Source organism: Carcharhinus amblyrhynchos, chromosome 3, assembly GCF_965287045.1.
Source record: "Carcharhinus amblyrhynchos chromosome 3, sCarAmb.v2.hapA, whole genome shotgun sequence".
Lineage (NCBI taxonomy): Eukaryota > Metazoa > Chordata > Chondrichthyes > Carcharhiniformes > Carcharhinidae > Carcharhinus > Carcharhinus amblyrhynchos.
In genome coordinates, this window is record NC_137326.1 from 28,354,049 (window position 1) to 28,380,939 (window position 26,891).

Sequence of the window (26,891 nt, forward strand, 5' to 3'; positions counted from 1 at the left end):
ACCCACTCCCCAGTCCAACTGTGCCTGTGAACACCAAGGTCTCCAACTAATGACATTTCCAACTAACGAGAGTTGTTTCACCCTTAAATCTCAGATGTTAAACAAATAATTTAACTGGAGATGTAAAATTAAAAATAGGTAAACCGCAATCCCAAGGTGAATCTTCTGACTGGTTTATCTTTACGAAACAGTTGAGAAAAGTACTGAATTCATGAAAGCAGATTCTAGAACGAGTACAATATGTTGATATATAAACGATAACACATTTCGAACTATAGCAGTTTTATTTCCAACACTGAACTCCTTATAAATAGCCATTAAACGTTAAAGGGGTGGTCTAAGGATTAAGGTTACTCAGTGAACCCTGGTCAAGTACGGTTCCATTGTCAGACCACCAAAAGCATACAACACAATACACGAGATTAAAGTTTCCACGGTTAAGTTAATTGCAATGACAATTATGTTACTGGCCTGGGTTATATCTATTTTCTTGCAACATTGTACCATTATAATTTTTTTTAAAGAATCCACTTTGAAATGTACAACACTTTAAGACATGTTGATTGTGCTGCCATGTTGATATGCTTCCAGAAACTTGGCATGCAGTAACACAAGAAAAGAGTATTGCCTATTAAAATAGTCACCAATTAGAGTTGCCATGTTCGGCATGTTCCGGTACTGCCCCAGCATGAAATGTCTCCCTGTTTCATCGCAACAAACACAACACAAATCATAAACCAATTCAAACCCAAAAATATGCCCCAAACATTTTTAATAAATGGGAATGGTATGGTGCACAAGTGCTGTTTGTAACAATTTTACAACTTAGGTCAGTGCAACATTCCAATGGAACTGAATGTCCCAAAAACTGTATCGGGGTTGGAAAAAATCTGCAAACATTAGCAATGTCCACTTAGCGCAAGATTTCCACGGATTTTTTTTAAAAAAAAGAAACCAATTGGAAGTGATAGATGACTACAAATGCAGCAAATCCATTAAAATGCAGAAAGGTAGACAAAACTAATCTAGATATAACTTGTAAATAAATACAATTTAAATCGCTGATTGTAGACGTATATACAAAGTTGGAATATTAGACACCAATAAACCTTAGTCTGCCCGTAATATATAGTTTACCATCCCAGCAAGTCCTCCCGTTTTGCCCTGCAGTTATATATCAACTATTTTTGGAAACTAAAATATTGCAATTAAGGATGATCCCTAAGTGAATGTCCACCTTTGCAGCAGTTCTCCCAGTCTGTTCATTAATAATGGGTTAGTTGGTTTAAATATACAGGAACCAAATTGCCAGCACAGCGAATATTTTCCGCAAAATAAATACATGATAAGCGATGAATTAAACCATGCTTTTAAATATTAGAAAGCCACATGGAAATGGATTTCTCAGTCAAAATGACATGAATCCCAGGGACGTTTCTGGATGTTTTAAGTCTCGGGGCGGCCAATTGGGCGATGGTCAACAAAGTTGGCTTTTTGGATGGAGGGTTTTCTGCAACATAGCTCATGAATTATTAAGATTGGTTTTGGGAATTCGTTCCCAGGTTTGTCAGCGTGCCGATGTTTTCGTTAGTTAAGAGCGTTCAGTTAAATGTTCTCTCTGTCCCTTCTCAGAAAGGGATATTCCGAATTCAGTCAATTATCCACCCAACTGGTTGATGCCAATCTTTCCTTTGAGCCCAGGGTTAGAGACAGGATCAGATGGCAGGAGGGGAGGCAGATCCTCTGATGTGTTAAATAAGCCTGCATTTCTGTCCCACCACATTAAGTGTTGGTCATGGTCTTTGCGGGTTTCAAAGATCGCACATCACTATTGCTGCTTCCAAGTTAAATCTATTTTAATGTGTATTCGGTAAGGTTGGGGGTCCACATAGCATTAATATTTGCATTTGCTTTCTTCAATTTGCGTTCCATTAGCTCAAATATTAAGCGGCAGTTCGAGTATTGCAACTACACTGAGTCCTCCTCGAAGTCTCTTAGTTCTCAAAGGTCTATCTCTCTCTCTTCCTCTGTAGCTACAAGTATTTTTCTGGGAGGCGGGGGGGGTGTTATTTGCAGACGAACTGATCGACTACCTCTGTGCACTTTTTGCACTTGACATAGCAGCACCAGTGGAATTTGCAGTGACAGCGCTCAGTGCGAACCGTTTTGAATTGGTCATAGCCCCGTCCGCAGCACATGAGCGCACAGCCATCCATCCCCTCCGAGGTTTTGTTGCACAGGCGGCCTTGGGTACCCAGGGAGCCGGTGCTTTCGTTGCGGACACAGTAGTCGGGGCTCTGGTCCACGTAGACCAGGTCCAGGGTGGTGGGTGTGTTGAAGCGGCTGTTGACCTGAACCAGTTTGCCCCGGCCGTTCAGCTTCATGGCGGTGGCGCTGTCATATTTCTCCTTGAGGGCATTGCCGACCTTGCGGAAATCAGCCAGCTGCAACCAGCAGGTCTTCAAGCTGCAAGAACCCGAGACCCCGTGACATTTACAGGCCACATCTGCCAGGTTATACACCATCTGCAAGGAATATCACAGACAAAGTTGTTAGAGAAACTCCTGCAGCAAACAGTCAATATTGTCACAGCTCAGAGAGAGTGACAGCACTGCAAGGGTCCCTGAACACGCTCCTCACCCCCACACCCCACTCCCAGCCCTGACTCACCCCCACACACACCCCCACACACTCACCCCACCCGAGACCCACCCCCACACACTCACCCCCACACACTCACCCCACCCGAGACCCACCCCCACACACTCACCCCCACACACTCACCCCACCCGAGACCCACCCCCACACACCCACCCCCACACACTCACCCCACCCGAGACCCACCCCCACACACTCACCCCCACACACTCACCCCACCCGAGACCCACCCCCACACACCCACCCCCACACATTCACTCCACCCGAGACCCACCCCCACACACTCACCCCCACACACTCACCCCACCCGAGACCCACCCCCACACACCCACCCCCACACATTCACTCCACCCGAGACCCACCCCCACACACTCACCCCACCCAAGACCCACCCCCACACACCCACCCCCACACATTCACTCCACCCGAGACCCACCCCCACACATCCACCCCCACACACCCCACCTGAGAACCACCCCCACACACTCACCCCCACACATTCACCCCACCCGAGACCCACCCCCACACACTCACCCCACCCGAGACCCACCCCCACACACCCACCCCCACACATTCACTCCACCCGAGACCCACCCCCACACACTCACCCCCACACACTCACCCCCACACACTCACCCCCACACACTCACCCCACCCGAGACCCACCCCCACACACTCACCCCACCCGAGAACCACCCCCACACACCCACCCCCACACATTCACCCCCACACACACCCCCACACACTCACCCCACCCGAGACCCACCCCCACACACTCACCCCCACACACTCACCCCCACACACTCACCCCCACACACTCACCCCACCCGAGACCCACCCCCACACACTCACCCCACCCGAGAACCACCCCCACACACCCACCCCCACACATTCACCCCCACACACACCCCCACACACTCACCCCACCCGAGACCCACCCCCACACACTCACCCCCACACACTCACCCCACCCGAGACCCACCCCCACACACCCACCCCCACACACTCACCCCCACACATTCACTCCACCCAAGACCCACCCCCACACACTCACCCCACCCGAGACCCACCCCCACACACCCACCCCCACACACTCACCCCCACACATTCACTCCACCTGAGACCCACCCCCACACACTCACCCCACCCGAGACCCACCCCCACACACCCACCCCCACACACACCCCACCCGAGACCCACCCCCACACACACACCCCCACACACTCACCCCACCCAAGACCCACCCCCACACACTCACCCCCACACACTCACCCCACCCGAGACCTACCCCCACACACTCACCCCCACACACCCACCCCCACACACACACCCCCACACACTCACCCCACCCGAGACCCACCCCCACACACTCACCCCCACACACTCACCCCCACACACCCACCCCCACACATTCACTCCACCCGAGACCCACCCCCACACACCCACCCCCACACACTCACCCCCACACACCCACCCCCACACATTCACTCCACCCGAGACCCACCCCCACACACCCACCCCCACACACACACCCCCACACACTCACCCCACCCGAGACCCACCCCCACACACTCACCCCCACACACTCACCCCCACACACCCACCCCCACACACTCACCCCCACACACCCACCCCCACACACCCACCCCCACACATTCACTCCACCCGAGACCCACCCCCACACACTCACCCCCACACATTCACTCCACCCGAGATTTACCCCCACACACCCACCCCCACACACTCACCCCACCCGAGACCCACCCCCACACACTCACCCCCACACACTCACTCCACCCGAGATTTACCCCCACACACACACCCCCACACACCCACCCCCACACACCCACCCCCACACATTCACTCCACCCGAGACCCACCCCCACACACTCACCCTCACACACCCACCCCCACACATTCACTCCACCCGAGACCCACCCCCACACACTCACCCCCACACACCCACCCCCACACATTCACTCCACCCGAGATTCACCCCCACACACTCACCACAAAATGAACACTAAAAATCCCCTCCATGCCCAATCTCCCCCCCAATCCCACCCCCAAATTCAACCTCCAAACTCACCATCATAAACCTACACACATCCCACCAAATTCACCCCAAAATTTACCCCTCAGGGAGACCCCCCCAAACCCTAACACTCTCGCACTCACTCCCAAAATATCTTTACACCACACAAATCCTTACCCCTCCACACAAACACTCTTGCACACTCTCCATACTCTCCCTCCAGCCCCACGCACTCTCCCTCCATCCCCACACACTCTCCCTCCAACCCCACGCACTCTCCCTCCAGCCCAACACTCTCTCCCTCCAGCCCCACACACTCTCCCTCCAACCCAACACACTCTCCCTCCAGCCCCACACACTCTCCCTCCAGCCCCACACACTCTCCCTCCAGCCCCACACACTCTCCCTCCAGCCCCACACACTCTCCCTCCAACCCCACACACTCTCCCTCCAACCCCACGCACTCTCCCTCCAGCCCAACACTCTCTCCCTCCAGCCCCACACACTCTCCCTCCAGCCCCACGCACTCTCCCTCCAACCCCACGCACTCTCCCTCCAACCCCACACTCTCTCCCTCCAGCCCAACACTCTCTCCCTCCAGCCCAACACTCTCTCCCTCCAGCCCAACACTCTCTCCCTCCAGCCCCACACTCTCTCCCTCCAGCCCAACACTCTCTCCCTCCAGCCCCACACTCTCTCCCTCCAGCTCCACAGTCTCTCCCTCCAGCCCCACACTCTCTCCCCCCAGCCCCACGCACTCTCCCTCCATCCCCACGCCCTCTCCCTCCAGCCCCACGCACTCTCCCTCCAGCCCCACGCACTCTCCCTCCAGCCCCACGCACTCTCCCCCCAACCCCACACTCTCTCCCCCCCACCCCACGCACTCTCCCTCCAGCCCCACGCACTCTCCCTCCATCCCCACGCACTCTCCCTCCATCCCCACACTCTCTCCCTCCATCCCCACGCACTCTCCCCCCAACCCCACACTCTCTCCCTCCATCCCCACACTCTCTCCCTCCATCCCCACGCACTCTCCCTCCAGCCCCACACACTCTCCCTCCAGCCCCACGCACTCTCCCTCCAGCCCGACGCACTCTCCCTCCATCCCCACAATCTCTCCCTCCAGCCCCACACTCTCTCCCTCCAGCCCCACGCACTCTCCCTCCAGCCCAACACTCTCTCCCTCCAGCCCAACACTCTCTCCCTCCATCCCCACACTCTCTCCCTCCAGCCCCTCACTCTCTCCCTCCAGCCCCTCACTCTCTCCCTCCAGCCCCTCACTCTCTCCCTCCAGCCCAACACTCTCTCCCTCCAGCCCAACACTCTCTCCCTCCAGCCCAACACTCTCTCCCTCCAGCCCCTCACTCTCTCCCTCCAGCCCCTCACTCTCTCCCTCCAGCCCCTCACTCTCTCCCTCCAGCCCAACACACTCTCCCTCCAGCCCAACACACTCTCCCTCCAGCCCAACACTCTCTCCCTCCAGCCCCTCACTCTCTCCCTCCAGCCCAACACTCTCTCCCTCCAGCCCAACACTCTCTCCCTCCAGCCCAACACTCTCTCCCTCCAGCCCAACACACTCTCCCTCCAGCCCAACACACTCTCCCTCCAGCCCCACACATTCTCCCTCCAGCCCAACACTCTCTCCCTCCAGCCCAACACTCTCTCCCTCCAGCCCCTCACTCTCTCCCTCCAGCCCCTCACTCTCTCCCTCCAGCCCAACACACTCTCCCTCCAGCCCAACACTCTCTCCCTCCAGCCCCACACATTCTCCCTCCAGCCCCACACATTCTCCCTCCAGCTCCACGCACTCTCCCTCCAGCCCCACACATTCTCATTCCAGTCTCACACTCTCTCCCTCCAACCCCACACACTTTCCCTCCAGCCCCACACACATTCCCATTCCAGTCTCACACACTCTCCCTCCAGTCCTACGCACTCTCCCTCCAGCCTGATGCACTATCACCTACCACCATCTCTATCCCAGCTCTACAACCTCTCCTGCACTGGTTACAGACTCTCTCACCCACCTGCTCCTCCCCACCACGCAAACTCTCAGCAGTTCAATTCATGAAGAATATACATCCCAAAGTTCCCTTCAGAACAATTCCAGATCAAAGGGTGCAGGAGAATTGGATATACATGTTGCCCTCTAATGGTTGCAGCCTGTTCCTGGCCCTGAGTCACGAAACCATCATGCCCCTGCCTTAGAGTGTCACTTTGAAAATTGGATTCAATTTGGGAGGTGTGAAAGGAAATAAAGCAAGGGATAAGTTTGAAGGCAGAAAGAGCATTCAAGCAGGAAAGGAGGAAAGATGGTACCATTAAATCCAGCCAATTCATGTGGACATTTCTGATTGAAGAGGCGATACCCATTCACACACCTTAGCTCTACAGACACTGAAAACCTGTCCAAGGGACTCCCTGACACCTCAGTCTGGAGTCTCTATAATCTCAGTCTGGAGTCTCTCCAACCTCAGTCTGCCGTCTGTCTAGCCTCAGTCTGCCGTCTGTCTAGCCTCAGTCTGCCGTCTGTCTAACCTCAGTCTGCAGTCTGTCTAACCTCAGTCTGCAGTCTCTCTAATCTCAGTCTAGAGTCTCTTTAATCTCAGTCTAGAGTCTCTCTAATCTCAGTCTAGAGTCTCTTTAATCTCAGTCTAGAGTGTCTCTAACCTCAGTCTAGAGTGTCTCTAACCTCAGTCTGCAGTCTCTCTGCAGTCTCTCTAATCTCAGTCTAGAGTCTCTCCAACCTCAGTCTGAAGTCTCTCTAACCTCAGTCTGCCGTCTGTCTAACCTCAGTCTGCCGTCTGTCTAACCTCAGTCTGCAGTCTCTCTAACCTCAGTCTGCAGTCTCTCTAACCTCAGTCTGCAGTCTCTCTAACCTCAGTCTGCAGTCTCTCTAATCTCAGTCTAGAGTCTCTCTAATCTCAGTCTAGAGTCTCTTTAACTTCAGTCTGGAGTCTCTCTAACTTCAGTCTGGCCCCAAAAGCTCCGTCTGAATGACTAACACATATCCATCCTTGACTGAAAGCCAAAGTTGATGGAAATTGAGATGCATACTTGTTTAATGCAGTTATACTGCTTTTATGCTTTTATAAATATATTGATTAATATTCCAGAACCAATTTATTTACAATTGCTGTATATATAACATAGATCATGCACAAACATTGAATACATTATCCCAGACAATACACACAATCTTTCTGAATGGAAGAAAATTCATTCATACAATGACGCTTTTCAAATCAGGACTGAGTTGATCAATGCCTCTGCTGGCTCCACCTCCAGATCTGCAACATGTTTTAGTACTGAGACAAAATCTATTCTGACTGGGTTAATCATTTGTGCACCTGAAGAAGAACTCAAGGATCTTGTAGGACCAAGTTTGAGGATTACTTAAAGGCATTGCAGTCAACAGCATTTGCAAAGGTAGGCAGTTTGAAAGGTGGATAGAACCAGAAACCTGCAGTCTTTCAATCTGTCTTAAGATTGTATGAGAGTTTTGAGTCAATGAAATGGACTAGATGTTCCATGTATCTACATGCTTGTCAAACTACGTCAAATAGCATTAGCAAATAAGCCCCCAGTTCCATGGAACTAGTTTAGTGTTAATCCCATGGCCACCTTCCATTATTATAATATTTCTGCCAAGTTCACCTCTGACAGGCTTACAGGGAGAGAAGTGTCAAAGAGTGAGCGAACATATATATCAGATGAAACATTAGGGAGGTGTCCTCTCACAGCACAGTGGCACAGTGGTTAGCACTGCTGCCTCACAGTGCCAGGACGCGGGTTCTATGCTTGGGTCACTGTCTGTGCGGAGTCTACCTTCTCCCCTTCTCCCCATGTCAGTGTGGGATCCCCCCCACCCCGCCGCCACCCACCAGCCCCGGTACTCTGGTTTCCTCCCATAGTCCAAAGATGTTAGGTGGATTGGCCATGTCAACTTGACCCTAGTGTCAAGGGAATAGCAGAGTAAATATGTGAGGTTACAGGAATAAGGCCTGGATGGGATTGTAGTCAGTGCAGCCTCAACAGGCTGAATGGCCTCCTTCTGCACTGTAGGGATTCTGTGTTTGTTACCAGAAGCCTGATCAACAGACCAGACAGTGAAAAATACCTAAGGGAGCTTAGAAATTTCCATATGGGAGGCATGGTAGCACAGTGGTTAGCACTGCTACTCCACAGCTCCAGGGGCCTGGGTTCAATTCCCGGCTCGGGTCACTGTCTGTGTGGAGTTTGCACAGTCTCCTTGTGACTGCGTGGGTTTCCTCTGGGTGCTCCGGTTTCCTCCCACAGTCCAAAGACGTGCGAGTTAGGCTGCCATGCTAAAATTACCCTTAGTGTCCTGAGATGCATAGGTTAGAGGGATTAGTGGATATATATAGGGATATGGGGAAAGGGCCTGGGTGGGATTGTGGCTGGTGCAGACTCAATGGGCCGAATGGCCTCTTTCTGTACTGTAGGGTTTCTATGATTTCTACAACTGGAACTAACATTTTAGGTTTAACAACAAAATTCCCCCAAAACTGCAAACACTGCTGGAAGCAATATCAACTGGAAACAATAGGTAGGGTTAAAATAAGTAAAGCACACCGCCTGCCTCTTTATATTGAATGAAGATGTTGCGCTGCCGCTGACACATCTTTCTCAGTCTTTCCAAGCCAATGTGAAAAGTATTTGTAATAAAAGTGATATTTTTATTCAAGCAACAACTTTGAAACAACTGCACATACATAATTATCTCCACCTATATCAAGAAACAAACCCTACAGTACAAATAAGGTAAATTCAATGATCAGTTTACATAACTAAGTTCTGATGGAACTATTTGGAAACCAGAGAATTCTGGTCAACATACCAGTGGCATGAATAAAAAAAACGCTTTCACAGGTCATAGAATCCTTACCTTGCAGAAGGAGGCCATTCAGCCTATTGAGTCTAAACCAACCTCAATCCCACCCAGACCCAGTCCCCATGAATTTATCCTAGCTGGTCCCCCTGGCGCAAGTGGCAATTTAGCATGGCCGATCCACCTAACCCACACATCTTTGGACTGTGGAAGGAAACCGAAGCACCTAAAGGAAATCCACACAGACATGGGGAAAACGTGCATACTCCACACAGACAATGGCCCAAGCCAGGATTTGAACCCGGGTCCCTGTTGCTGTGAGGCAGCAGTGCTAACCACTGTGCCACCGTGCTGCCCATTTGTGCTTTAATTTGCTGATTGGATCTGGTTAGCTGCGAAGTGGCTGTCACGTTTACAACAATTACACATGAAAATGTAGATGTGAAATGCTTTGCAGTGTGCTCTGGGACACGTTACGGTGTTGCAAGAATCAATACAAGTTCCTTCCTTCAACAGGAAATGAAGTCAGCACTGGAGAACCATTTTAGCAAGCAGTTCTCAAATAGAAATGGTCTAAAATGCTTCAGAACCCATCAAATTGAAATATTTCATGAAAATAAGACAGGTGGTGCCTTGATAATTGCATTTTCCTCCATCTTTGGAAGAAAATATAGCTTGGTTGGCAACCCAATCCTTCTTGCATGGATCACAAAACATCCCAGTACAATCCATGATTTGCAGTGCAGTCCAAGTGCTTTTAACAAAATAAGCTGGAGCAGGAGGAATTGAATATAATCTCAGAGCCAAGCTTTTACAAATTAAGGGAGTAGCTAAACCTTGCTCTCATTTATTCTGTACTTCCTGTAAATTCTGCATGGCCATAGTGCCCAGCTAAAGGAGACCTTGATAAGTTCAGTAGCAAAGAATGAAGATCTCCCTGAATATTTTATAAGCAGAGATGAGGAGAGAATAAACTATGGAAGTGGCTCTTAATCGCCATTAGAATAGGAAGTTCCCTTTACTCAGTCTTCCTTTGGAAAAATACAATAGCTTGAATTTTCCCACCGAGGTCGGAGTTGAGTGTGAAATTTCAGGGATAATATTCCCTCTGGGTGACTGCCTGCCCCAACCACACAGTGATTTCATGCAAGAGTGAGCAATGTCTCAGATGGAGGCCTGCCCTGGCCCCAGCTGAGACACTTAGGTGGCCAATTCATAATCTCTTAACAACAGTTTACTGCCCAGTCTTAATTTTTAGGCTGGCGGGAACAGTGAACCTTTCTGAAGCCAGAAAGAATCAAAGTTAGATCTCTAGCAGGAATGAGGGTTGGGAGGATTTGGGGGTTGGGGGAGGAGGGAAATGGTGCTACCTCCATCAGAAGTCCCCTTCTGACTGCGAGTGCCCTCCCTGCAAGGCCTAGTGACTTCTGCATCTCCCTCCCCCACCAAGCTCCCTCCCGAAAAGGGCATGATTATAATATTTAAATATATTTCAAATCTCATTTTAATAGAATTATCCAGGGTTCACTCGGTTCTGTGGCCTCCCAGGTGGAAGTTGCCTCTGGCGAAAATCACATATGCTCCCCATTAACGGGGAACAGACATGATGGCCTTGCAGGTAGAACCGGCGACCGTTGAGAGCCCCCACAGGACGGGGGTTGGGGTGCCCTTTGATCAGTGCCAGCCTGGAACCCTAGCACTGTCCACTGAGCAAACTGGCAGCGCCACCCTGGCAGTGCCAAGGGCACGGGGCTGAAGGAAGGCCGGGGCAAGCCTTTTAGTGGAGGGGAGACTGCGCCACACTGTATAACAGCAATTGGTGGGGGGGGACTGGTGCGCACTCTGCAACAGCGATCATAGAGAGAGTGGGATCACCACCACTTAGCAACAGTGATTAGGGGGAGGGGGTTGGCAAATGGTCCAAGCACTGATCAGCCCACTGGAGCCAGGGTGGGGTGAGCTGGCGACCGGTCCGGGCAGAGGGAGAGAGCATCGACAGAGCTCCTTAGCATGGGGGTAGTGATGGGCCATGAAGGCCAGCCAGCCATAGCCAGACAGTGACAGATTTAATATCTGCATGTGTGCGATTGCCTCCTCTGTTGCTATCAGGCGGCTTTTGAGCAACTTAAGCCCCATCCGTTCCCCCTGCTGGTGGGTTCCAAGTTTGGCAAGTTTTTTTTGACTAAGTAAGGTTCAATTTTTAAGTCACCCAAAAAAACGCACAAATTTCTCCAATTTTCACAGTCATTTGGGACTTAGAATGGTTTTGGTAAGATCGCCCCTTTTATGTTTAATTACTTCAAACACTATTTTAGACTGAAGCAAAATGCTGTAAAATGGACATACCTAAGCTTTAATTGCTCTAACTTACAACGAAAAGAACAATGTGCACAATTTAACCCTTTCCATATAAATGTTAGCAGTGATAGTGGCTGGCAAGACTCCAGGCTTAATCTTTACGATAACGGCTATCTTAAGTCAGCACTTTATTTCTATCGGCAGGATTAAGATGTTCATTGGGTTACAGATTGGGAGTAAGTGGAAAGATTGTACATATAAGGAACTAAAACAAAAACAGTTAAGCCTGTAAAGTTATAAAGTTTGAAGCGTCTTCTCCTTTCCACAACCTCTGAACAAACAAATTCCTATTGTTATCAATTTTCTAGGGTATAAATTAATATAGATTTGTAAAATTAGCAGTTCTACTTCATGCTAAAGTTATATTTGATTTCTGCACCAGCTGATTTGGCTAAAAGCAGAAGTGACTCCAGGAGAAGTGGACAGTATATCATCAGGTAGATCTATAATTCCACCGCTTTATGTAATGCTCAAGTGTGGTTCATATCAAAATGATATATTATTCTCAACATGGAAGGGAAAGTCAGGAAGGAACATAGGCTAAGAGTGTAGTCAAATTGCAGCAGACTGGGTTCAGTATGGGGAAGTGCGAAGTTATCCTCTTCAGATTAAGAAAGACAAAGCAGAATATTCTTTTAAAGATCAGAAAATAAGATTTATGGAGGAGCAAAGGGAATTCAGTATCCACACATGCACAAATCACAAAAGCTAGTGCACAGATCCAAAAAGGCACATAGAATCATAGACTCCCTACAGCACAGAAAGAGGTCTTTCAGCCCATTGAGTCTGTACCAACCACTTCCCATCAAGCCCTATTCCCGTAACACTACGCATTTACCCTGCCAATCCTCCAGACACTAGAGTCAATTTAGCAAGGTCAAACAACCTAACTCACGCATCTTTGGAGTGTGGGAGGAAACTACAACATCCAGAGGAAACCAATACAGAACGGGGAGAACAGCAGACTCCACACAAGCGGGAATTGAACCTAGATCCCTGATGTTGTGAGGCAGCAGTGCTAATCAAAACCAACATCAAAGAGGATGCCGTGGAGGGACTATCTACAGAGTCTCTGTGGGTGGAAGTTATGAACAGCAAAGGGTCGAAAACTTTGCTGGGTGTATTCTATAGGCCACCCAATAGTGACAGGGAAGTTGAAGTGCAGATAGGGAAACAGATTCTGGAGAGATGTATTAATAACAGAGTTGTCGTGATGGGAGACTTCAATTTCCCAAACATCGACTGGAATATCCCTAGGGTAAGGGGTTTGGATGGGGAGGAGTTTGTTAGGTGTGTTCAGGAAGGTTTCCTGACACAGTATGTGGATAAGCCTACGAGGGGAGAGGCTGTACTGGACCTGGTACTGGCGAATGAACCAGGGCAGGTGATGGATCTCTCGGTAGGAGAGCATCTTGGGAATGGTGACCATAATTCTATCTCCTTCACAATTGCATTGGAACGAGATAGGATCAGGCAGGCTAGGAAGGTGTTTGTCTGGAGTAAGGGGAGATACGAAGAAGTCAGGAAGTTACTTGGACAAATAAACTGGAAGGAGGCGTTCTTAGGGAAAAGTACTGAAGGAAGGTGGCGGATATTCAAGGAATGTTTGTCTGGAGCTATGCATGACAACGTTCCGATGAGACAAGAGGGTTTTGGTAGGTCACGGGAACCGTGGTGCACGAAGGCTGTGTTGAACCTAGTAAGGAGGAAAGGGAAGGTGTACAAAAGGTTCAGGGAACTAGGAGATGTTAAGGATCTTGAGGAGTATAAGGACTGTAGAAAGGAGCCTAAAAGGGAAATTAGGAGAGCCAGAAGGGGTTATGAGAAGACCTTGGCGGGTAAGATTAAGGAGAATCCCAAGGCCTTCTATAAATATGTGAAAGGTAAAAGGATGAGAAGAGAAGGGATAGGACCTATAAAAGGTGAAGGGGGAAAGGTCTGTGTGGAACCAGAAGAAATGGCAGAGCTGCTTAATGAGTACTTTGCCTCAGTATTCACGGTGGAAGCTGATCTGGGAGATTTTGCTACGGATTTGCAGCAGATGGAAAAGATTGAGTTTGTGGATATTAAGGTGGAGGATGTGTTAGAACTTTTGAATTCTATCAAGATAGATAAGTCGCCGGGACCAGATGGGATGTACCCCAGGATACTGTGGGAGGCGAGGGAAGTGATTGCAGAGCCCCTGGCGATGATCTTTGCGTTGTCAATGGAGACGGGAGAGGTTCCGGAAGATTGGAGGATTGCGGATGTAGTCCCTATTTTCAAGAAAGGGAACAGAGATAGCCCGGGAAATTACCGACCGGTGAGTCTGACCTCAGTGGTTGATAAGCTGATGGAGAGGCTTCTGAGGGACAAGAATTACGAGCATTTGGAGAGGTTTGACATGATCAGGAATAGTCAGCATGGATTTGTCAAGGGCAGGTCGTGCCTTACGAGCCTAGTTGAGTTCTTCGATAGTGTGACTGAACACATTGACGAAGGAAGTGCCGTGGACGTGGTGTACATGGACTTCAGCAAGGCGTTTGATAAGGTCCCCCATGCAAGACTTCTTGAGAAGGTGAGACGGCATGGGATCCAAGGGCCTTTGGCCTTGTGGATCCAGAACTGGCTTGCCTGCAGAAGGCAGAGAGTGGTTGTGGATGGGTCTTTTTCTGAATGGAGGTCAGTCACCAGTGGAGTGCCCCAGGGATCTGTTCTAGGACCCTTGCTGTTTGTCATTTTCATAAATGACCTGGATGAGGAAGTGGAGGGATGGGTAAGTAAGTTCGCTGATGACACGAAGGTCGGTGGTGTTGTGGATGGTCTGGAAGGATGTCAAAAGTTGCAGCAGGACATAAATAGGATGCAGGACTGGGCGGAGAAGTGGCAGATGGATTTCAACGCGGATAAATGCGTAGTCGTCCATTTTGGCAGAACCAACGGGATGAACGAGTACACTATCAAGGGCAGGAGTCTTAGTAGTGTTGAAGAGCAGAAGGATCTTGGGGTCCGGGTCCACAGGACTCTTAAATCGGCCTCGCAGGTGGAAGAGGTGGTCAAGAAGGCGTATGGTGTACTGGCCTTCATTAATCGAGGGATTGAGTTTAGGAGTCGGGAGGTAATGCTGCAACTTTATAAGACCCTTGTCAGGCCTCATTTGGAGTACTGTGCGCAGTTCTGGTCGCCTCACTATAGGAAAGACGTAGAAGCTATTGAAAGGGTACAGAGGAGATTTACAAGGATGTTGCCTGGACTGGGAGGCATGCCTTATGAAGTTAGGGTGAGGGAGTTGGGTCTCTTTTCCCTGGAGAGACGAAGGTTGAGAGGCGACCTGATAGAAGTTTATAAAATGTTGAGAGGAATAGATAGGGTGGATTCTCAGAGGCTATTTCCCCGGGTTGAAATGGTCGCTACGAGAGGACACAGATTTAAGGTGCGGGGAGGAAAGTACAGAAGTGATGTTAGGGGTAAGTTTTTCACTCAGAGGGTGGTGATTGAATGGAATCGGCTGCCGTCAGTGGTGGTGGAGGCGAACTCGCTGGGGTCTTTTAGAAGACATCTGGATGAGTATATGGGGTTTTATGGGATTGGGGGTTATAGATAGGTCTATAGATTGGTAGGTGTTGATGTGATCGGCGCAACTCGTGGGCCGAAGGGCCTGTTTGTGCTGTAGTGTTCTATGTTCTATGTTCAAATATTGGCTTTTACCTTAAGAAGATTGGAGTGTAAAAGTACGTGATACTTCAGTTGTACAGAACTTTGTTCAAACTCCAAATTGAGTAGTGACTTTAGTTTGGGTCATGAAACTCTAGGAGGGATATATTCAGCCAGACTTTGCAGGAGTGAGGCATCTCACAGGATGCATCGTTTGTTCAACTTTTTTTGCACATGTTTAGTTTTTAAAAATTCTTTTTTGCCCACAGATTTGTAGAAAGGATGGCTGATAACTGTGCAAGTAGGAGCTAGAAACCTCAGCAGACAGCGGGATGAACACTGAACTTCCTGAACCAAAGAGATTTAAGGATTGAGGAATATTAGAGGAAGGAGTGAGAGGGAGGTGAATTAGGGTGGAGCAGTTCAATAAAATGTTCAATCAGGTACACATGAAGAAGTAAAGCGAGGGGAAAAATGGGATCATGAGAGCAAGATTAAAACATAGAAAGGAAAAATTTTTTAAATTAAAATTTAAAAAACTAAAAAATTAAAAGTTTTAACAACTTGAATAAATGAGACTCTGTACTTATAATTGCTTATTTTCTTGGTTGGAGAGGTTTACTGTTAATCAATTATTGCACAATTAACAATTATCACACAATTGTATGAGTGCCTGCCTATTAATTACTAGAATTAACTTTCTCTGATGAGTTTAATAGGCAATTAATGCACACATTCAGCAAATTTATCAAAACCACCATCTAAAAGATGCTGCTTTGTGAAGCTAACAGTGCAGCAGTGGAAAAGACCCACAATTCTCCAGAAATTGCTTCTCAGCTGTAACTTGCTGCTATCATTTTAAAATGAGCTGAAGCTGCTTGTATCATTGGCATATTTAACCTCGCCCTTCCTCATATAAAAATGCAAAGATCGACTGTGCCTGTGCTGCAACCATGTCACTCATAACTTATGCTGCCCATGAGGCTTCCCAAGCTTTTTCTCAGATACAAGCCCTGGTTCCAAATCTTATGGAAATTAAGAAAAGGGTTTAAAAAAAAATAAATGTAACATGGTGGTCAGTGACAAGAAACAGACTGTGCATAAAGGAAAGACACTGAGGAGCTGTGGTTTAAACGGTTGAATATTTATTTCATTTGTCTGAAGTCCAAATCTCAATAAATCTATTCTTCCAATTCAAGTATTTAGTGTCAATGGGGTGAACTGGATTTTGTTTTTTAAATGGCTGGCCCTTGTAGACTGGAATGTCCTTGGATCTACTGACAGTCGAAAGGTTAACATTTAAAATGAACATCTTGCCCAGTTCCTGTAATGAACTTGGAGAAATTACCAGAAGTAAAATTGTGACTTTTCCAAATCAAGCTCCAATTTCTTTCTCTTCTGAAGCTTTCTAAATACCCAAGCTGCCTCCCACACCTTCCAAAATAGTCTGTAGACCTCTCTGGTGTTTCACAATCCATGCTTCTGGGAAGGTGCAACAAAACCTAAACCAAAACCTAATTCTAAAATCCCACCTATCTGTCAAATGGGGCTAGATGGAGCGGCACGATGGCACAGTGGTTAGCATTCTGCCTCACAGCAGAAAGCCTACTTGTGACACTAATAAGTAAACTTAAACTAGATATCTGTAAGTGATGATTTAAGCAAATATTGGAACTTAGTACTGGCATGGTGACACAGTGGTTAGCACTGCTGCCTCACAGCCCCAGGAACCCAAGTCCGATTCCTGGCTTGGGTCACTATCTGTGCGGAGTCTGCATATTCTTCCTGTGAGCATGAGTTTCCTCCGGGTGCTCCAGTTTCCTACCACAGTCCAAAAGACGTGCTAATTAGGTACATTGGCCATGCTAAATTCTCCCTCAGTGTACCTGAACAGGTGCCAGAGTGTGGCGACTAGGGGATTTTCACAGTAATTTTATTACAGTGTTAATGTAAGCCTATTGTGGCACTAATAAATAAACTTTGCGAGGCCAACACAACTGTTGTAACTCTCAAGCTTGCAAGTTTAATCATTTCCAATGGGTACAAATTATTGCATCTCATAAAAGAAGAACTGCACATAGAGAATCTGCATCCTTGTGCATGGCGAGTTGATGAGAATGGATTCCAAATGCTTAATTTATAAACACTGCAATACTGCCCTGCGAGTACTACAGAGAATTAAAAAGAAGCAGATTGTTTCTATTGCTGCTGGAGGTCACATTTACCATGCTAGCATGGCATCCATTTGTCATGGAGTGTTTCGGTGAAATGAGTTTTGTATTCAGATAAAGCACATTACTCTGATCAAATTGCAGTGTATAAATGACAATGAATGTGTCTTAAATGCAGCATCCATGATGTGTGTTAATCATTAGGAAATTCGCCACGCAGAATATCCACATTAGCACGGGGGCAGACTTGTGCCATAATATTGTCCTCTATAGTTTATCACAATTGTAAGCACTTCCATGTACTAGTGTTATAGTAGTCAGGTCTTTGGTATTAGTACAAGTATTTACTTAAAAGTACATTAATAGGTCCCAAATATCTAACTGGGTAAAATGCAAGTGCGGTGCAGTATTGAGTCACAATAGATTCACAATCCACCTTGGTGTCTCCAGATTTTGGTGAGAAGCGGAAACAAAAACTTATCAGCTAATGTTCCTCATTGAAAGCCAATAGGCTCTATTGAAGTTTTTGTGGGGAGGTTGGTGAGATTAACATTGGATCTAGCCATAATACCTCCCCCACATTTGAATTGTTTGCTGAGATTTATTATCTAAGATCTAAGGAAACGCATCAGGCATTTTAACAGTATATTAAGAACAAGAGGATGACCAAGGAAAGAATGGGGCCCATTCGAGACCAAAGGGGCAATCTGTGCACGGAGCCAGAGGATGTGGGTGAGCTCTTAAATGAATACTTTTTTATCTGTATTCACTAAGGAGAAAGACTGGGAGATTTCAGTTGGGATGATGAAATCCTTGAATACATTAAGATTAATAAGGAGAAAGTACTAGATGTCTTAGTAGGCATAAAAGTGACTAAATCCCCAGGGCCTGATGAGTTTATCCCAGGCTGCAAGGGAAGAAATTGCAGCGGTGCTAACGGAGATATTTAAATCTTCACTAGCCACAGGTAAAGTGCCAAATGACTGGAGGACAGCTAATGTGGTACCTTTTTTCAAGAAGGGCAGCAGAGATAAGCCAGGTAATTACAGGCCAGTTAGTCTAAAGTCAGCGGTAGGGAAATTATTGGAAAAAATTCTGAGGGACAGGATTAATAAACATTTGGAAAGGTAGGAATTAATTAGGGTTAGTCAGCACGGATTTGTTGGTGGAAGATCTAACTAATTTAACCAAGGTTTTTGAAAAGATAACTAAATACATTGATTAGGGTAATACAGTTGATCTGGTTCAGTAAGGTCTTTGACAAGGACCCCATGTAAGGCTAATCCAAAAGGTTGATCCAAAAAGATCCAGAGGGATCAGTGATGGGACCTTTGCTGTTTGTTATATACACTAACGACTTGGATATGAATGTAGAAGATATAATTAGTCAGTTTGCAGATGACATGAAAATTGGTGGTGTTGTTGAAAGTGAGGAGGATAGTCTTAGGCTACAGACTGATATTGATCAGTTGGTATTGATCAGTGCAGAACAATGGTAGATGGAATTTAATCCTGATAAGTGTGATGTGATGCATTTTGGGAGGTCTAATAAGAGTAGCATATACACAATAAATGGTAAATCCCTAAGAAATATTGAGGAACAAAAGGTCTTTGGTGTGCGAGTCCATTGATCTCTGATGGTGGCAGCATAGGTAGATGGGGCGGTGAAGAAGGCAAATGGAATGCTTATCTTCATTTACCCTGGCATAGATATAGGAGCAGGGATATTTTGGTACAGCTTTATAAAAAATTGGTTAGGCCACAGATGGAATATTATGTGCAGTTCTGGTTGCCATACCATCGATAGAAGATGCTTGCACTGGAGCGAATGCAGAAGAGATACACCAGAGTGTTTCCTGGGATGGAAAGTTTCAGCTACAAGGAGAGATTGGATAGGCTGGGCTTGCTTTTCCTGGAGCAGAGGGGGCTGAGGGGGAATCTGATAAAGGTATACAGAATTATGAGAGGCATAGATCATAAGAATTGTTTCCCCATTGCAGAGCTGTCAAAGACCAGAGGGCATAAGTTTAAGGACAGGAGTAAGTGTTTTGGAGGTAATCTGAAAAATACCTTTTCAACCTGAGGGTGGTGGAAATATGGGGTGCCCTGCCTGAGAGGCTGGTGGAGGCAGGTACACTTGCTATATTTAAGAAGGATCTGGACAAGCACTTAAATCACCAAGGCATAGTAGGCTATGGACCATATGTAAATGGGATTAGTATAGATTGGTATTTGATGGTCAGCACAGACATGTTAGGCTGAAGGGCCTGTTTCTGTGCTGTATGACTCTATGACATTAAGAATGATCAATTGGGTAAAATACTGGACATATGACAGCACCCACTGGATTCTAGTTGAACATGTGTCACTACCTTCAGGAAAGGAGGCAGCTGGAGAGGGGGTGGGGGGGGCGGGATGGTTGGGGGGTGGGGAGCTAGAAATAAAGAATTAGTTTGCATTTTTTGTACATACATTAGCCAGCTTGGAATTACTTTTCAATCAATAAATGCTTCCACAGCAACACTCAAATGCTGCATATGTGAAGGAGCAAGGATAGCGGACAGGAATTTGAGTTTATCATTTCTTCCTGAAGTAATGGATTACATAAAAACTAAATTTTTCAGGTTTGCTCATTATTGCAAGGTGTGTGGGAATACGACCATGTTTCTTTAGATGGTTTCCATTTTATTTACGGGATATCTATAGGACTTTGGGATTCTTTGTGAGTGGCCATGTTTCAATAATCAGGGATTTTGTCTGCCTTACAAGACATCAGGACGCTCATAAACAGCAACGAGAAAGGAATTGACGTAGTTACTGACGGATAGTCACTGATTGGAAAAGCAAGCTCTTCACTGTATCCCACAGCTCAGGGGAAAGTAACTCAAATCTGATTATTTCATGAACATTGAAAACAATCTATATTTCACATACTTGAAATTAAAAGCATGTATCATATGATGTTTGATTCACATGCATTGTATAAAAGCTACTATTAGAACCTGCTCCATCCAGTATGGATGAGATCTCTTCTGTACCAGATATAAAGTTACAACGTCGATTCAACCTTGCTGCACACAAAGCCTGCACTGAATAGAGAATAAATGGAACTCAAAGAAGTTAAGACCATAATCCAATCAAAAGGTTCAGATAACCTAAACCATGAAAGAAAAACTCAAACCATTTTAGTCCTCTGAGCAATATTAAATCTTAACTCTTACAACACCACAGTAGACTTTACTTATTTGCATGCTATCAAATGGCCAGGTGTGCCAACAAGTTTATTTGCCAACAATAAACCCTGCATGGTTTTGATGCCACTTCATGGCAAAATTGATTTGATTGTATCTTTAAATCTATTTATCCATCACAAGTAGGCTAACATTAACACTGTAATGAAGTTACTGTGAAAATCCCCTAGTTGCCATACTCCCACACATTTGTTTGGGTTCACCGAGAGGGAATTTAGCATGGCCAATCCACCTTAACCAGCACATCTTTCAGAATGTGTGAGGAAACTGGAGAACACAGAGAAAACCCACACAGACACAGGGAAAACATGCAGACTCTGACCCAAGCTAGGAATTGAGCCCAGGTTGTTGGCGCTGTGAGGCAGCGGTGCTAACCACTATGTCACCGTGTCACTCCTACAATGCAACTGAAGTGATAATCATAATCTAAGCTGGAAAAACAGCTTCCAAATGGCTTAGCTTCAACATTCAAGTATTGGACAAAGGAATTTCACCTAAAGATTAATGGCAATACACTGCAATCACGACGGCGCAATTTCACCCAAAAACATTTGCAACCCATAAATAATATTAACTTTAACGTGAATAACCTACTGTTTGACTGCATTTACCAGCAAGTATTGGCTGACTTGAAAGAAATACTGGAAATCATGTTGCCTGAAGGTTTCAGAGAAAGATTGAATGCGGGATTCTCCAGCCATTCACACCCCACTACTGCTGCCAATGGGGATAGAGAATTCGGCACTCAGCCAAATCTATTCACTGCAGCAGGATGGGAAGCAAGGTCATAGAATATGGCCCGAAATCTTAAAAATATCTAAAGTATCAAGGCACTGGTACTCTTTTGTGTCGTGTATTATTTAATAGAGGAGCACTTTGCCACTTAATATTAGTTTCTAAATAGATCTACATATTTTGCACATGGGGATTAATTTTACAGCTATTTACTTCAAGCAAGAATCTTCAGTTTGAAGATGTGAGCATCACAAGCAGACATTTATGGCCCTTCCTCACATATAGTGAGAAGGTGACAGTGGGCTGCTTTCTTTAACCTTGGCATCCACGTGGTAAAAAGTATTCTTTGTAGTGGTTCATTACAACTGAGCAGCTTGCTAGATCACTTGAGATGATATTGAAGAACTAAATACATTGATGGAGGACTGAAGTCACAGGCCAGAGAGGGTAAAGGTGGGAAGATTTATTCCCTAAAAGATATTAGCCAATCATTTGCAATCTAAACAACCTTTCGGCTTTCTGAGCATCATAACTGATTTTACTGATGCCTTCTTTTTATTTCCTGATTGTAACAATACGTAATTCAAATTCTCAAACTTCTATGTTGGAATCTGAACTCATATTCTTGGAATCACTAATCCAAGTACTTCTGCAGGAATGTGTATTAGGAAATCCTATGTTGTCCATGATTGCCATCCACAATTGACAGGAAATAGTTGAATTTGTATCCATAATTTCCCAACATATATGCTCCATAGTCGATGCACCCTACTGATATGTGTGATTTTGTACAACTGACCCTTTATGCTTACTTTAACTTTAAATGTATTAATCTGTTCAGCATTGTATCAATCAACCGTTAAGAAATTTGAGACCTTGGAATTTTAGATATGATACAGTGATACAAATGGATAAAAGAAATAAGATGCCTTTTTTGTCTGAATGACCATTCACTGGTCTTACCAGTATAATTAAAGTATGAATGGGTAGAATGTATAGGATGAAAATGTCTACGGACATAGTTTAAAAATCTACTATTATGACAACTTACTCAAGTAAGCCTTGAGTTTACCTTATTTGCATTGGACCATAACTCACGACCAAGGATTATGCCTGCCATTGTCAGTTTCAGACTCGGTTTTTAGGCTGCTGGCTGTGTGCATTAGTGCCCATGGTGACAAACTATAAACTATTTGGAATGGAGGACAGGAAAATGTAAAAACAATTGTAATGTTCCACATGTTTAAATTTGAGCCAGTTATGTTCCTGCCAAAGTCAATTCAAGTTTGTCCACATTTAAGTGCAATCAGAGCAAATAACTCAAGCCAGTGAAGAAGCTATTTTGCAATATCACAATTTGCTGCTCTTTAATACTCTTTTGGAAATTGGAAATCAGCAACATACTGGACTATATTAGTTTCTATTGCCTAGGAATACATAGATTATTGCTAGGTGCACAGGTTTGTTTTATCATTTCTGCTGTTGGACAGTTTCTTGTCATTTTCCAGTCCTAAATTGTACAATATTTGAATAGCTGGATTAAAATTCTGAATAAAATGATGTGGATAAAATAATGTACCTCAGGAAATTACAAAAATCTTTCACCAAACATTGAGATTGGTCTAACTTAATCTCGCACTGTCAACAGGTCAGGCAGAGAAATTAAATACTTCCAGCTCAGCAGATAACTTGCATTCTCAAATGGACAAAAACATTCAATTAAACGCAGGAGCAGCCTGAAAATTAGGGTGTTGGAAACCAGGAAAGTGCCACAAATCCTCCAGCTTTCATAAAACACTCCTGTCCCAGAGTAAATCAAGGATGGAAAGTAGAGTAGGGGCAGAGTAGGTGGAGTCCAGGGGGCGATATTGAGCCCATATTCACTATCCATGTGAATTTGCAGTGCTCGCCAACACGTTCACGATTTCGGATCTTGCCCACCCCTCATCAGCGGCATCATCAGATTCACACCCTATATATGAATCTGAATGGATTTAAATGTTATTAACCCGCCCCCTCGCCAGATATTGACCCCACCCTGGTCATATATTGACACGTTGGTATGGTTTACAGCAGGTTCACAAAGACGCGAACCTGTAATAGGGGTCTCCGTGGAGGCTATGTTCACTTTTATCCCTCTCACAGTGGCCTGGCAATACATCCTGGAACTGTTCCATGGCACAGGTTGGCACTGCCTGATTGACACCATTCCCATGCCAATAGTGGCAACCTGTGCCAGGGGTGTGGGCCCCAGTGAGAGACTCATGCTGTGGGAGAAGGGGAAGATGGGGCTAATGGTTGAGGTAAGGGGCCAATGATCAGAGCGGGGAGGGAAACTGTGATGATCGGGTGGGGGGGGTAGGGGTTGATCTTGGGGGGAAGGGGCTGGTTATTGGGATAATGGGCTGAGCATCAGGCGGGTGGGGGAAGAGGCCGGTGATTTGGGAGGGGTACGGTGATCGGGGAGGGTGAAGGGGCTGATGATCAGGGTAGGTGGTGGCGAAGGGGCCAATGATCGGGGGGGGGGGGTCGTTTGTAAGGGGCCAATGATATGGGGGGAGGATAAAGAACTGTCAACTCCAATCAGGGGTGGGGAGATCCTGAGACATCCATGGTGGGCTGGGGGTAGATTTACTCAGGTCACAACTGGGGCACCCTTTACAGATGGCAGCCAAGTATTGCCAGCGTGTTGAGGCCCTGTGTCCCTATGTAACGTGTGAAACTTTTTTTGTATGTCATAAGACCTGAAGAGGAACACACTGGTTTTCTCACTGGAGACAACACTGCCATTTTTTCCTGAGATTTCACTCCATTTCTGGCCTAAGGGGTATAACAGTAAAGCTGCTATGTTACTGAACTAGTAATCCAGAGACAAGGGTTCAGATCCCACCACAGCAGTTGGGAAATTTAAATTCATTTATCTCAATCCAGAATAAAAAACTGGCATTAATAATGGTGAGCCTGGAACAACCATATTTTTGTAAAAATCCATTTAGTTCACTTGAGCCCTGTCGGGGAAAGAGTCTTCCATCTACACCTGGTTGGATTTATATGTGACTCCAGACCCAAATAAATTGGCTGACTTTTAAACAAGCCAGTGTCAAATGGCTTGATAATCCACTCAGTTATTTTGAAGAAGGTGGGTCACCACTACTTTCTTGAGGACAATTAAGGAATATGTACATACACATAAATTCTTCATAAATTAATATAGATAATTAAACAATGAACGCCAGCGAAGCATGGTTTGTTTTTTTTTAATTGATATATTCTAGGCACAATAAAGGATATATGCCAACTTTTTAATTAACAATGTCTATGTTATTTTTTCCCCTACTTTATATATATTCCTCATCTTAAAAGCAAGGGAAACCTCTATCTGATGTTAAGATGAAGTTACTATTACAGGGATAAATGTGGCAACACATTTTCACACCGCAAGGTGCCACAAACTGGCAATAAGTCCACTGGTCAATTTAATTGTCATTTCTGAGGAAGATTTCAGTGAAAGAACTGAATAAATCCCCTAATTGACTAATATCCTTGAGATCCCGAGCCAAAATCCTTACAATTAGAAACATAGAGAAGTTACATTGTAGAAAGAGGCCATTCAGCCCATTTATTCCCACTTTCCAGCACCAGATCCGTAGCTTTTCAGCACTCCAGATGCAAATCCAGGCACCTTTTAAATGAGTTGAGCATTTCAGCCTCAATCACCAACTCAGGCAGTGAATTCCAGACGCCCACCGCCTTCTGGGTGAGAAGTCTCTTCCACATGTCCCATCTATTCCTTCTAGTGATCAGCTGAAACCTGATAATTGACTCCTCAGCTAGGGGAAACAAGTCTTGTGTTCCTGTACACGCTGCCGGGGCCCCTCATAATTTTGTGCACTCAATTAAGCCACCCTTTCCCATAACCCCATGCATTTACCACTTAACCTACACATCTTTGGACATTAAGGGGCAATTTAGCCGAGCCAATCCACCTAACCTGCATATCTTTGGATTATTGTATCTAATAATTCACACTTCACTTCAACTAAAATGTCTGCATCATCTCTCTCCTTAATGAAGATGAAGACATCTTCTGAATCAACCCACAAGTTACTATGTACATCTCTGACAGACACAATCTTTTCCTTTGTTAACAAGCAGGCCTCACCTGAAGGACAGAACTTCTTACAAAGTAGCATTCCCTCAATACGACACCGGAGTGTCAACCCTAGAGTGCGGCTAGAATCTCTCATTTCTTGATTAAGAGGCCACCCACCAATTGGAATTGATATTTTAGGGCATTCCAAAATTGGCCACAAGTATTCATGAAAGAACAAAATTATTTGCAGTCAATTTTTAAAATGAACAACCAAAGAATGGAAAATATTATATGAATGGGATACCGCTTCAATCTATTCCTGTAGATGAAAATTACATCTTTGTATCATAAATAAATTCAAGGTATGAAAGATCAATTTACCCTTCTTCCAGCCTCATTGTTATGCAGGTTCATGAACGTCCTGGCACTATCATATGTTCCTTTCTGATAGATCTTCTCCCTCTCCCTGGCATCCACAAACTCCTTTGCGAAGCGGTAGCCATACTCTACGTTATCTCCACAGCCACCCCATAGCCAGTCACGTGGTAAATCCTTGGGCCGTGCAGTACGACTGCAACCACAAGTGGCAAGCTCCCCTTCGCGACAAGCCCGGCTGATAGCATGCACCACTCCAGCAGCAGAGATCCCATAGGTGAAAGCAGTCTCTCGGCTTCCTAATGGAAAATATATAGAAATGGTATCAGTGCAGGAGAGTCAATCAATCACTTTATATTTTTTTAAAATGCATTCATACTCTGTTTGAAAACCTAGTTCCTACATATTTGTGGAAGTCCAGAAGGCTCTCAGTAGTTGGAAAGGTGTAATAATCATGCACATGACATGTTATCCAAACAAAGGAGAAGACACTACCCTACTAAACTAGTGCTACATGCCTGACTCTCTCAAACAGATTGCAGTTGGGATCTGCAGTATATTTAAGATTATGTTGATTACTTCGAGAGTATTAGCAAGAAATGCTGTAACCTACATCTTCTTGGGGAATTAAGACAAGTGAAAATGAAAAATAGAACCTAACTGAGCTATTTGTAATCTTCTTCTGTAAATCCTTTGAAAAAAAGTAACAAGCATTGCTTTTGTAGGATAG

General features: G+C 45.8%; 1 protein-coding gene across 5 annotated transcripts in view; it reads right to left on the reverse strand.

Annotated features, from left to right (window-relative positions):
* Positions 1–755: 755 nt before the first annotated feature.
* wnt5a (wingless-type MMTV integration site family, member 5a) overlaps positions 756–26,891 on the reverse strand; it is a 42,673-nt gene continuing 16,537 nt past the window's right edge. For all 5 annotated transcript variants that reach the window (XM_080182634.1, XM_080182652.1, XM_080182659.1 and 2 more), the window contains 2 exons: positions 26,168–26,460; positions 756–2,525 (listed from right to left, as the gene is read on the reverse strand). In XM_080182634.1, coding sequence (XP_080038760.1) covers positions 2,067–2,525; positions 26,168–26,460 — 752 coding nt within the window. In that variant the 3' untranslated portion in view covers positions 756–2,066. The remainder of the gene's footprint in view (positions 2,526–26,167; positions 26,461–26,891) is intronic.